General features: G+C 34.3%; 3 protein-coding genes across 9 annotated transcripts; 2 read left to right on the forward strand and 1 right to left on the reverse strand.

Moving 5' to 3' along the window:
- Positions 1-1,410: 1,410 nt before the first annotated feature.
- On the reverse strand, positions 1,411-6,491 carry LOC110602244 (transcription termination factor MTERF9, chloroplastic). Of its 3 annotated transcripts, XR_002485940.2 has the most exons (7): positions 5,847-6,491; positions 4,530-4,608; positions 4,331-4,452; positions 3,558-4,250; positions 2,694-3,124; positions 2,342-2,595; positions 1,411-1,785 (listed from the first exon to the last, which is right to left on the reverse strand). XR_002485940.2 is itself a non-coding variant. In XM_021739711.2 (5 exons), the coding sequence occupies exons 1-5, from the start codon at positions 6,156-6,158 to the stop codon at positions 2,807-2,809; spliced, it is 1,524 nt and encodes a 507-aa protein (XP_021595403.1). In that variant the 5' UTR covers positions 6,159-6,491; the 3' UTR covers positions 2,114-2,806. The 3 variants fall into 3 exon arrangements, 1 of the variants encoding a protein (XP_021595403.1); XR_002485939.2 differs by having other exon boundaries at positions 2,342-3,124; XM_021739711.2 differs by lacking the exon at positions 1,411-1,785 and having other exon boundaries at positions 2,114-3,124.
- Positions 6,458-7,361, forward strand: LOC110602245. 5 transcript variants are annotated; one of them, XM_021739712.2, is made up of 4 exons: positions 6,475-6,749; positions 6,826-6,875; positions 7,002-7,107; positions 7,168-7,361. In XM_021739712.2, the coding sequence occupies exons 1-4, from the start codon at positions 6,509-6,511 to the stop codon at positions 7,227-7,229; spliced, it is 459 nt and encodes a 152-aa protein (XP_021595404.1). In that variant the 5' UTR covers positions 6,475-6,508; the 3' UTR covers positions 7,230-7,361. The 5 variants fall into 5 exon arrangements, with proteins under 5 accessions (XP_043806877.1, XP_021595404.1, XP_021595405.1 ...); XM_021739713.2 differs by having other exon boundaries at positions 7,183-7,361; XM_021739714.2 differs by having other exon boundaries at positions 7,002-7,083.
- A 1,741-nt stretch (positions 7,362-9,102) lies between these two features.
- LOC110601562 (F-box protein At2g17036) lies at positions 9,103-10,618 on the forward strand. Its single transcript, XM_021738735.2, has one exon. The coding sequence runs from the start codon at positions 9,278-9,280 to the stop codon at positions 10,616-10,618; it is 1,341 nt and encodes a 446-aa protein (XP_021594427.1). The 5' UTR covers positions 9,103-9,277.
- Positions 10,619-13,139: the final 2,521 nt, after the last annotated feature.

Here is a 13,139-nt window from a genome sequence, read left to right on the forward strand (position 1 = left end):
AAAGTTTGACCAATTCTTTATTTCCAATTCCACTACTCCCTCCAAGAGAAAAAGTTAGCGATCAACAGATTCTGTGCACTTGATGCGCTGAAAGAACCAAGTACACTTAATTATATGATATGAAGATCAATGATATATTTAAACATCACTGCAAATTTTAGTATTGGACTTTTGTAAAATATTTTGCAGACATAACACGAGTTTCACGACACAAGCAAAGCCAAGAATTCAGCATATACTTGCAATCAGCCATAGTTATGGGCAAGAAGAGCTTGAATAGTATAGTTCGAATAGTTCATGTTCTCTGCCTTACCAAAACCATTTATCTAAAATATTAATAAAAAAATATTTACTATATTTTATGTTCATCATAAATAAAAATCTATAAAATTAAGTGAATTGAATATTATAAAAAATAATAATTGAATTTAGAACATATTCAAATAATTTAAATAAACAAATTTTGTTTTGGTGGGTTCGAGTATTGAGATATTATACTTTCGATTCTCGCGTGGCGGGCTCATTGCCAGCCATAGCTGGAACACAATAATGATTCCGTGGGGGACCCAACTAACAAAGGCAAGTTAGGCAGCATGCTCATCCTTCGCATGTGACATCCATAAGATAAGATAAGGGTTTGCAATATGATACGTGGAAGCCTGCAAAAATATCTATACTTGAACTAGTCTCAAACCAACAAAATCATGTTAAAAGAGACGATGAGTTATACTACGCAAGAGCCAGCAGGCTGCATTATTCCAAGCATGTCCCATTCATTATCTCTATCTGCTGAACCACATACAACTTCTGAAATTGACACCAAATAAAGGTGGGCCCTTTAAGCAATGAACCTCAGAGAGCCATACTTGATTGAATCACTGTTGGCAGCAATTTTATCCCCGCAATTTTCGGGAAATATAGTCCTGTCAGCCAGCGGGCTGAGCATGACCTGCCAACCAATTGCATTTCTCTGTAGGAGTAAAAATTTCCCACCCTATATACATTGTCATTTGTCAACCTCAAGCCTCCAAACGAACAAAAAATCAACCATTTTTTAGTTGGTGGAACGTCAAGTGATTGAAAGTTGCAACCTGATAAAGCTTTTGGTTGCCCGGAAGATAGAGGAGGAAAACGAGATCAGTGTTTCAACCACCCTGATGACTCTAAATTAAAGTAGCCTTTTAATATACTGTTTACTCTCTTCCTCCTCGTTTTGGAATCCAAGGAGAGGAAGGGGACGAGAAAATCCGTTCACAAGAAGTAAAACTTAGTAGAGTTCAACGAAAAAGTGAGACTAAGATAAACAGAAATGACTAGTTTAATGCTAACAGTGAGCAATACTTTCTCTCTGACAAACAGGACTCATAAACATACAAAGAAGGGAAGAAGGTTATGTTTTTGAGAAACCCATAAACCAATCGATGTCAAATTTAAGAACAAGAAATCCAAGACCATGCAACAAGAAATCCATGACAGTCAAAAATACAATTTGAAATAACCTTGTCATATTGCCTTCAGTGAACACATTGACCAGTAACTAGTAAATATCATAATAAAAATCTTAAGACATCTATTCCAAATTGACATGCCCATTCCTAGTAAATTAAACACTAAATACACTTCCACTTTGAAGGATGATGCGATTACCAATAAGACAATCTCTGGCCTTTGGTTGGGGATACCCAACTCAAATTCGATGTGATCTGTGAGATGCAAGACGACCCAACAATGAAAAACTATAGGGCGCAAAAAACAGCTGAAGCTGTACCATCCGAAGTGGTGGGCCTGCAGGAACAAACCAATTATTATGCTTTCAAGTTTCAAGTATATACCTAGGCATACATCCGTGTTATATAAAGTTGCTGTGCCAACAAAAAAGTAGCCCAACTCACAACTCATATTTATTCTCTGTTACAGCCGATAGTCCCGAATATTGCAGAAATAGGGAGAAAAACTAAAGTGTATTATGGTGGTACTTGTGAACGATACCAATAATTATGCTTTTAAGTGGGTCGCCTGACTGACTCAACCAACACATGACTATGTCAAATAAGAAACGAGACACAGAAGTAAACCAGGGCAATATTGACAGCCAGCTAAAAAGGCACACAGGTAAAACATGAAATGAGGCAACTTTATGTTAGAACATAAAATATACAGAAAGTTACACATATCCATTGCAAATTATGGAGAAAATAAAAATTTAACTACAGTTCACTAGAATCACTACCCTTAAAAGTGATTTGTGAGCTGCACTGGTATAAAAAAAGGGGAAATCTCATATATATAGCATAAGAAGTGGAAAAAGAAAAGGGAAATAAAAAGGCATAAGAAGTATTACAGAGAAAAACTTGCTGTGACAACAACTTGTTCCTTCAAGCATCATCTCTTGATGGATTGCAATTAGCATAATCCTGCAATGCATTGGATGATCATTCAAGAATATGAGATGATAATCCTGGAAAAGCTGTTTTGATGACAATTTGCTTGTTGCTCCTTCAAATATCAATACTTTTCCTTTCTCACAAACAAGCTTTCTGGAGCTCAAATATGAGCAGAAATAGAGCAGGCGCTGCACAGGTTATCCGCAAACCACTTGCAGAGAATACAATGAAAATCAAGCGAATCAAAAAGTCAGCAACCAGTAACTTGCTCCCTGGACGTTCATTGTAATCTGAATACCAGAGATTCACCTTACTATTTCCAGGTCAGTTTTGGAAATGAGCCACATGACTTGCTGACTATTGGAGCAACCTTGCCACGGTACTCGAGTTGGTAAAAAGAGCACAGGTTTTATTGCAACACATTATCCTTGTCTTTCGTATTTCAATGCGAACTTCTTCAGCAGTAATTGCTGCCGAAATGCTAAATATTTATCTAAGCTAGTTCCAGCCCATTGCTGACAAAAGCATTCGTCTGTTGGAACAAATGAACTGAGAGGAAATGGTCCCTTGGGAGCTTTCTTTAAGGCAACCAAGAACTTATGGCGAGGGCGAATTCTTTGGTCCAAAGACAAGCTCAAGTACATAGGATACTTTGTCAATGAGTGCACCTCATTACGAAGTTCATTAATCAAATACATGTATTTTGGCTTTAGATTGTCTTCCAGTGACAAAGATAATACCTAATAACACAGGCACGATCATTTAGAAGATCAAGAAGCTAAAAAATTCTGTACTAAATATAGCAGAGAACATGAAACAAAAACCAAACAGATCACATAATATGCCAGGAAAATTGATTTTATAAATCAGTTACTCTATATTTTATTTTGTCCTCTGAAACCTTCTTATGCAAAAAACAAAAGGATACTGTTAAATAATCTATTAAGCTATAGGGACAAATTTCAGGGATCCATAACACCAAAACCAGTTCCAGTGGTGCCCACCAGCAGAGCTTAGTCCTTGTTTAAAAAGGTAGTAATGCAATTAATTTGAAATAAAATCAAGGAAAAGATCTAGACCAAAGAGCCTCAACTTTGTGTACAAGCACAAGAAATCCAACATATTGTAAGAAAAAGTTGTCCCAATATACACATAAAAGGAAGTAAGACCTACCTGTGTAAGGCTAGTCAAGATTTTCAAGATGTCAGAATTCTGCATGCCAATGCTCCTCAAAAAATTGATCCTTGGAACGAATCCATCATCTATGCTGTAATGGAGGAGCTGAGGATGTTTTGTTACCATCTTAACAACATTATCTCTAGATGCTCCCAATTCCTTTGAAAGAAAAATATAGCGAGTATTCCATGATATGTCGATCCGCTGAACCAGGATCTGAGGGCTCAGCTGCACTACTTTACCTATATTTTTTTCATTGATGCCTACTTCCTTCACCAAATATCTAACTGTAGGTTTTAATGAATTTTCAACACTATATGAAAAGAGTGAAGGAGCAACAGCAATTATCTGCCCTATTTTAGAGTTCGGGATACCTAAACCCCTCAAGAATGCAACATGAGATTTCAAATTGTTCTCAACTGTATATTCTAGAATTTGTGGCTGCCTCAAAAGTATTCTTCTGATATCTCTGTGTTTGACACCAATGCTCAGCAGGTACTCCAACCTCTCCTGTGCAGAAGATACATTTATTTGAAGGGACGGCATGTGCCTCTCATACATCTGGATGAAGTCTGATTCCTTGAGCCCAAAGGTAATTAGGTAATCAAAAAGTGGGATCCATTTCTCATCTAAATCTATCTCTTCAGACACCTTTTGATATTTTTTCTCATTAGGTGCTTTGGGCACCAGCTGCAACCAAATAAAACAGGTAAACTCTTTTACAATAGTAGTACAGCTTACAGGAAAAAGAAAAAACTAAAAAAGCCTACCTTGGCTTTGTTATCCATATGTGAGGAATCCGCCCCCTTCATTTTGTTTTTAGTATGATAAAAATTTCCAACAATTCTCTTCTCCTGAGTGTTCCTGTTTACATCCAACTGTCTCTGACCACCTGCAAGCAAAAACTATCATTCAGCATTATTCCATTGAAAGCTTGAAAGTTTTTTTTTTTTTAAATTTAGAGCACACCTCGTCTTTCATTGATTTTCTTTCGAGCCTTCAATGTTTTACCGTTGACCTCAAATTCTGCAGGTTCTGCAAATTCATCCTGAAGACATTGCACAAGAAGTTAAAAGAAAGAAAAGAAACATAAATGACTTACTGACAGTACGTTTTATACAAATAGCTAACCATTACTAGATTGCCACCTAAAAAATAAGGAGGAGAAGAAGAAGAAGAAGAAGAAGAAGAAGAAAGAAAGAAAGAGGAGAGTGACTGAGGAAAAAGGGCAAAGAGATCCTGCATACATTAAACTTTACAAACTATTACTAAAATAACGTGGGGCATCAGCTACCTGATGGAAATATCCACACATGTGCAATAATACATTCACATCCATCTTTCCAAGTGAGGCAGCATAAGCCAGAATGAAAATTAACGAGAATCAATGTAGCTCATTTTGTTATATCTAAATGCAGATCCTGTCCAGCAGACTATTATATAGTTCTAATAAATACTACATGCCCTAAACCTTAATTTAGAGTACAAATCAACCTAGTCGCTTAGCTAGCAATTTTGATCAAGATGATGCTTATTTCAAAATCACATAATCTCATTATAACCTACTGTCAATCAAACCTCAGAATGATAAATGATATGAAGACTACAATTTTTATCACCCTTGACATTATTTTTTTTAGTGCATGCAAATATAATTTAGGCATAATACATTCAGACTTATTGGCAAAATGGTAAAAGTTCACACTTTGAATGTGAATATTAATAAAACCATGTATTGTTTGTAACCCAGTGCAAAAAAATAGAACAAAGTGGAACTGTTTAAAGGTACAAACTTCAAACTCATCGATATTTGAATATTCATGATTGTAAATTAGGGGCGAAATGCCAAATTCCAGTCGGTTAAGACTTAAGAATAGTAACAAAAGAAAAAAAAAAGAGCACAAGATTCAAAATTCTGTTAGCTACACATCTACATCTTTTCTGCAATCAAATCGGTGTACAATAAACCAAAAACATGGAAAAGAAAAAAGAGAAAAGGAGTAAGAAAACTGCTTCCAAAATGCTAAACAAACAATACCATAAAAAAGAGGTAACAAGAGGAGCGCTTTAAAGCAAAAACCAAAACTGCAAGCAGAAGACAGCAAAGACCTCCTACAATAATTAGAAACCATCTCCAGTAAACTCTCTTCTTTCTTGTTTTTGGAAAAAAAAAAAAAAAGAAGACTTATACAACCTTTGCCTCGAAAATGAATAACTGTATTTTCTTTTTTTCCCAAATAAAATTAAAATCAATGTCTAGTAAGCTCAAGGATTCACAACACTTACATCCAACAGCCAATCGTCCTCTGAGACGTCATCGTCGTCTTCATCCTCCTCCTCCTCCTCCTCCTCTTCAGTGCTATCATAGAGACTAATCGTCTGCCCATACCGTGACTTCCTATTGGACTTGAGAACCTTAGCATTAGAGTGCATCGACAAAGTCAGAAACCTACTTAGCTTGCTTCTTCTTCGGCCATCATCAGTCACCATTTCCCCAATTCTGCTTCGTTTCAAAACCGGGTGTACAAAAAGATGAGGCTGAGCAGAAATTTTAGAGAGGAGAGTAGGATTGAATGGATAGAGCGAGGAAACTGCCATGTTTTTCTATTCACAGAGAGAGCGAAATAGAATATACCCAAAACCCCTAAGCAGAATATTTCCTTCGCTTTATCATCTTCCGCCCATAAACCTCCGGTTAACGGCCTGGGGTTTTTGCTTGATTGCCATTAAAATGATATTTTGTCGGTTACAAGGGATAAGACGACCGTCGATCACACGACGTCGTTCTCACATCTAATCCACTGAGAGTGTCGTTTGTGGTTGTGCTGGACCGGCCCAAATCGGTAGACGTGGCCCAACTTAACATAACAAGTTTTTGAAACGTTAAAATAATAATTAAATTGTAAAAAGATAATAAAAAAAGAAAAGCTTGGGCTGCGTCTTCTGCAATGGAAGCTGCAATCTTTGCTTGGTCCTCCTCTCATTCCCTTTTACTTACATCTCCAACGAACTCGAAGAGTCTTTCTAGGAACAGATTGATCACTAAAAGTTCAAAATCAGCGGGCAGCGTCCGCTTGATCAGAAATAGAGGATCATCCGCTAGGAGAATTGCAGCCATCAACGACGTTGCGGTTGCGGCGGATTCAGGCCAAGTCGAGGTGACCTGGCAAATCGTTGTTGGAGCTATAGGTTATTAAATCTTCAATTGAAAATCTCCGTAATCAAAATGGACATTGATTTTGATGGTTGAAATGTTGTTGTGCAGCTGGAGTAACACCCTTCGTAGTAGCTGGGATTGAATTCAGCAAAAGAATAGTAAGCACGCCTCCTGTCGAAGGAATTTAATTTTACTTAATTTCCCCTAACATAGCAAATAAAGGATATGCATTGATGAATTCGTCAAAGGCTTCGAATATGTTAAAAAAATAAATAAAATTGCAGATAGCACAAAGACGATGTGAGGTATGTGGAGGGTCAGGGCTTGTTCTAAGAGAAAAAAGCTATTTCAAATGCCCTGGTTGCGGTATGACTTCTTCTTCTTCATCTAGTAAAATTTTAATTCTCTGTTTTTGTGCCTTGTTGGATGCGCATATGTTAAAGAGTGAAGGGTACTTCTTGGCAGGTGGGTTCCTCCCATGGCAGTCGTGGAGAAGATTCTTCTCTGGTTAATTTGAAAGAGTTCATGGAAAATTTGCAATAACAATATACACTGAGAGGATTAGAAAGCAATTGCAACATGTAGTTTTTGTAATGAAAATGAATTATTAAATCTATGAAATAAAATTTACTAGATGTATGATCATGTTGTTTATTACATAAATTTTAATTAGTTCTCGGCTCCAATTGATGGACCACATACGGCTCTAACAAGAGCTAACAAGACTGGCCCAATAAAAATTAAATTAGTTAAATTTTCACACCAGAGCAAGTTCAATGGTAAAGATAGAAATATAAGCGAGGGAAAATTAATATGTAATAAAAACGAATAGCTTTTTTCTTTTTAAGTTTATGGATGGAAATTGTTACTAATGAGATTGAACCTCAATATATATAGTATGTTATATAATGCATGAATTAATATATTTTTATAATAATTTTATTTTTAAAAATTTTTTTAGTTTCAATGAAAATTAAAATAATAATTTATGTTTTGTTTAAATATAAATAAAAACATTAAAAAAGATTAAATAAATACAAGAAGGTAAAATTAATACATTTTGTGTAACTATAATTTTTAATGGTAATATTAATTGAGTACGTAATTTTTATTTATTTTTTATTATATATCTTAATATCATTATTTTGGTGCATTATTTCAGTCTGTTGAGGTTGTATACTAAAAGTACTGAATAATCTCTCTGATTTTAGCATCAAAGTCTTATATTAGTAAAATTTAATATGTACTTGTACAGATGCCACTTAAAATAATTTTAAGTAAAACAAACTATTCTCACAATTTAAGTTTACATGTGAAAAAAACAAATAAAAGTGCTTATTAAGCTAAGTTTAAATTTTTATCTTAAATTATTAATTTATTTTTTTAAAAAAAATACTTGATACTATATATTAAGATGATCAAAATAACAATATAGTATTAATTAATGTTGGAGAATAAACATTCCAAATATTTAAACTTAGCCAACATCTAAACACACTGATTCGCAGGTTTACTAACATAAGATAAAGAGACACCAGTAGACTTTCGAAGAAAAACTTTTGCATCACTGCACTAGACTACCAACTTAAGATAAATTACAATGTAATTTTGATATTGCCTTCACAACGAAGAGAGCATCAGTTTCTATTTGAACATGATGGTATAATCTTGCTTCATGATCTCCACAACAACAACAGGAAAATTTCCAATCTGAAAGAGGAGCTCGCAAACAGAAAATGCTCAGCTTGATATCTTCAAATCTATCCAAGTTCAATACCATTACTACCTTGAGCTTCAAAGGCATCCACATTATAGTTTAAATATGAAATCGGTGCGGAATTAATATAGGATTGCGAAGAACATAAATTAATTGAATATAAGATAAAATTTATTTTATGTTATATATAATTGTTGGAATGATTTAGATCTCATGCAATTATCAACATGACAATGGAGCTAAGTATTATCTTGATATTAGACTCGTTCACACATGTTTAATCCTATAACTTAACACTTGAATATTTTTCATATAATGGTCAAGAGTTATAAAAAGAAAAAAAAAAAAGAGTTGGTGTAAGTGATCATGTTGTTGATTAACTTCTTTTCCAAAAGCAAAAACCATGAAAATAAAATGAAATAACAATTCAAAGGTTGAATGCAAAAACATTCGAGTGATTAGGCTTCCTTCATTAACATACCAGTTATTAAATAATGAACAAGCTATAATCTGTCAGGAAAATGTTGATGAAAATATTCATGTGTTATCATAAAGAACTAGACCTACAGATTTGCACAAGCAAGAAAGGAAACCTCTTCATTTCATTACCATATTTGCATTCCAATTGAATTAGTCGGGGTGGTGCTGCAACTTTTGTTGGCAAGCACAGCTCAACATGCAAATGGCAACAACTGGGGGAGGAATCTGGAAATTAATGTGGCGGCCCCAGGTCCATCCCAGCCTCTTTTTAAGCCTGGCTTTTGCATAGTTAAATCCGCCTCGGTGTTTGATAAGCTTGATTTAGGGTTAGGGTTGAGAAGGGAAGAGGGATATATATCAGATATGGCTTTTCCTAAAGATAGAGAGATGAGTTTGATTTCATGGTCTGATCTTCCTGACGATCTGTTGTTTTGCATTGGAAAACGCCTGGAAGATTACTATGATATTGTTCGTTTCCGTGCTGTATGCCACTCATGGCGATGTTCAATTGCTGCTCCTCGCAAATTTCCAGCTTTGCCTTTGCATTTTCACCTTCTCACTCACGATCCTAACCGCCCTATTGCTGCCTATAATGTCTTCCGAAGAACAGTCTTCCGCCTTGAGCTACCTGCGGAAACTCAAAGTTCTCAGCCTCCTTTCAACAATGTCTGGTTGATCAAGGTGGAAGAAGAGCGAGATGAAGGCAACGTGCGCCTGATAAATCCATTCTCAAGTTTTCCAATGGAGATGTCCCTCGACTCTTTTCCAAATGAACTGAACTTGCTCAACTTCCGCCTCAAACAGATAAGTACTTGTTTCAGTATTGAACGATTTGATCCATTTGAGAGTTCTGACGTGGACGGCGAAGATGATGAAGACGAGGACCGCGAAGATGATGAAGACGAGGGTGATACAGAGGAACCTACGCCCTTAAAGGTGGTATTCTCAACGAGATCTCGTCCAAATGATGTGAACAGCCGTGGGGCTTTCGCTATCATTGGAGGAGAGATGTACTCATTGAGGATTTCTGATGAGCTGTGGAATTTGGACTCTTCTGATACGAATTACAAACGGAACGTCTTCACAGTAATCTCAAGAGGACTGGGCTCAAGGAACAATGGGTCTTCACTCAATCCAACTCATCTTGTCCTTCCTCCAAGATCCTTCAGCGGCGAGAGGTTCTTTGTGGAGTCTTGTGGGGATCTTTTCTTGGTCTCCAGAGACTTCACTGTCTGCTCAGATCTTGTTTCCTATGACGACGTTAGGCAATGTTTTATCAAACAGAAAGGTGTAACAGAAATACCAATTAAATTCGAGGTCCTTAAGATGAATATGGTTAGCTCAATTCCAATGGTGCTTCGTTGGGAAGCTGTCAGTGATTTGGGTGATAGAATATTTTGTCTGAGTAGAGATTGCTCATACTCCATTGCTGCTGAAGATCTCCCTGGATGCAAAGGGAATTGCATTTACTTTGTGGATGAAGTGCTGGATCATGAGGAAGAAGAGGAACAAGAGGAAGAAGAGGAAGAAGAGGAAGAAGAGGACGACGGTGGTGATGACGATGAAGTGGTCGAGGATGACGAGATATTTTTTTACAACTTAGAAGATGGTAGTGCAGGACCTCTTTCGGCTTTCCCAGGCCTCCCCAATATATTCTGGCCACCGGCGATGTTTGGGTCTAATCCGTCTTCGTCTGGAGAATGAAGGTATATTTTTAACATAAAGTTAATTTCTAGTTAAATTTTATAATTCTCTAGTTAATGAGTTTATGCCAGCAAAACCCCAATGCCCTAATTTCATTTTACTTATTTGTGTAAAAACATAAATTATTCCCTTGCCACTTCGAGTCAGGTACATGAGAAATTATATAATCCATGTTAACATTTAACATAAAATTACAAATCCAATAACAAAATAGATATAAGTATATTGTCAAAGTCTTCAAAATGTTAAAAATTTTATATTCAATGGAGTATTACGTGTCTCAATTAATATAATCATTTTTTACAAATCAAGTTGATGAGATTGAATGGATGTCACATCCATTATTATCGTACTCTGACTTTATTAGTATTATTAAATCCCGACAAAATTATAGTAATAATAATTACAAAATAACAATAAATTATAGTATAGAGTTTTTTGTATTTTTAAAAAATATCGAGATAAATATTTTATTTGATATATTTTATTTTTCTTATCTTATTTAAATAAATGAAACTATATATTGCACGTGACTATATTTCTCAAATATTTAAATTGAAACGTAAATTATAAAACTCGATATGTCATGTAATTACTTCTCTTAATTAATTAATCCTTGACAATCATTTTTTTTTTGAATCAATCCTTGACAATCATTAAATTGTTTTTTCTAGACTTTCCTTGTTTGCATTATATTAAAACCTTAACTTCGATGTCAAATATACCTAGATTACTCTTTTTTTATTTATTCCCTCATTTCAAGCCTACATGAATTTAGAAGAGTTTTATGGTTAGTCACTAGAAAAAAAAAAAGTCATCAATAACAATATATCCTTATCCTGATTAACATGGCGACCTTTGAAAGAATTTTATACTGATGAAGTTGAGCGTGTTTCAATTGGTATGATCATTCTTTCTAAGTGTACATCTGTTACTTAGATGAGATTGAATGGATGTCACTTAATTTAGTGAAGGTCCGTTATTATCATACTCTGACTTTATCTGTATTATTGAATTCCGACAAAAGTTATAATAGTAATAATTACAAAATAATGATCAATTATAGCATAAAAATTTTTATATCTAGTATCAAGATAAATATTTTGTCGGAACTACTTCATCTTCTTACCTTATATAAATAGGTTATAAATTATATATTGCACGTGATTATTTCTCCGTTACTTAAATTGAAAGGTAAATTATTATATGGTATGTAATTATTTCTTCAATAATTAACAATTTTTGAATTGTTTTTTTTAGACTGTCATTTTCTGTATCGTATTAAAGCCCTAACTTCGATATCAAAGTGATTATTCTAGATTTTATCTAGATTACTCTTTTTTGTTCATTCCTTTCTTGCAAGCCTACATGAATTTGGAAGACTTGCATAGTTGGTCACTGTGCTTAGAATAAATGATACATCTAGCTATAGTTTGAGTGGAATTTTCTCACATCGTTTAGTAAAAGATAGATTGAATATAAATTTTAGCTTGTAAACTATTAAATAACTAGAGTTAATATTTTGAATCAAATAGAAAATAAATTTAAAAGTTATTTACATCAGTTTAAACTGGAGTTTTATAATAAAAGTCATCAATAATAATATATTATTTTCCCTATTAACATAGTGATTTCTGAAAGAATCTTATACTTGGACGTGTTTCAATTGGTACAATCATTCTTTTTAAGCCAAGTGTACATCATTGGCTTAACACTTAACTTAGTTAAGGTCTGTTGTTATCATACTCTGACTTTATCTATATTCTTAAATCCTAATAAAGATTATAGTAATAATAATTACAAGAATTTCTTATATCCATAGAAAATATTAAAATAAATATTTTGTTAGAGCCACTTCATTCTCCTTATCTTTCTTAGACCTTCTTTATTCACATCATATTAAAACCCTAACTTTGATGTCAAAGTGTGATTATTCCATATTTTACCTAGATTAATCTTTTTTGTTCATTCCCTCCTTGCAAGCCTACATGAATTTGGAAGAGTTTTATTGTTCGTCACTATGCCTATGCCTAGGAAAAAGGTCATCAATAACAATATATTCTTTTCCTTATTAACATGGCCATTTTTTACAAATACTATATACCATGTTGTATATTAAGTTCAACTGCACAAATGGAAATCATCTATTAGCTAGGAACAAGACTAAAAGTAATTTAAATTATCTAGAAAAAACATGGATTTTCCTATTAGCAAAAGCCTTTACTTGGAGTCAGGATTAATAAATTTGTGCTACTACTTAGACTAGCCATTGATGATTCATATAATCAACTTGGTATCAAAAGATATGCAGATTTATATACAGTGAGTGAACTGTGCATGATGTAAATTTTCTCTTCTAATAATTTCAGTTATGACAGTAATTAATTATACATATTTCTTTTAACAGCTTCTCTGTGGAGTACTGATCCTTCCGGCTTCGTGTTACTCATAGCTTGATCCTGGAAGGAGGGATGGTGGGCATGTTGTGTAATCTGGCGAACTTTGTTCTGTGTGTTTGAAT

This window comes from Manihot esculenta, chromosome 15 (assembly GCF_001659605.2).
Source record: "Manihot esculenta cultivar AM560-2 chromosome 15, M.esculenta_v8, whole genome shotgun sequence".
NCBI lineage: Eukaryota > Viridiplantae > Streptophyta > Magnoliopsida > Malpighiales > Euphorbiaceae > Manihot > Manihot esculenta.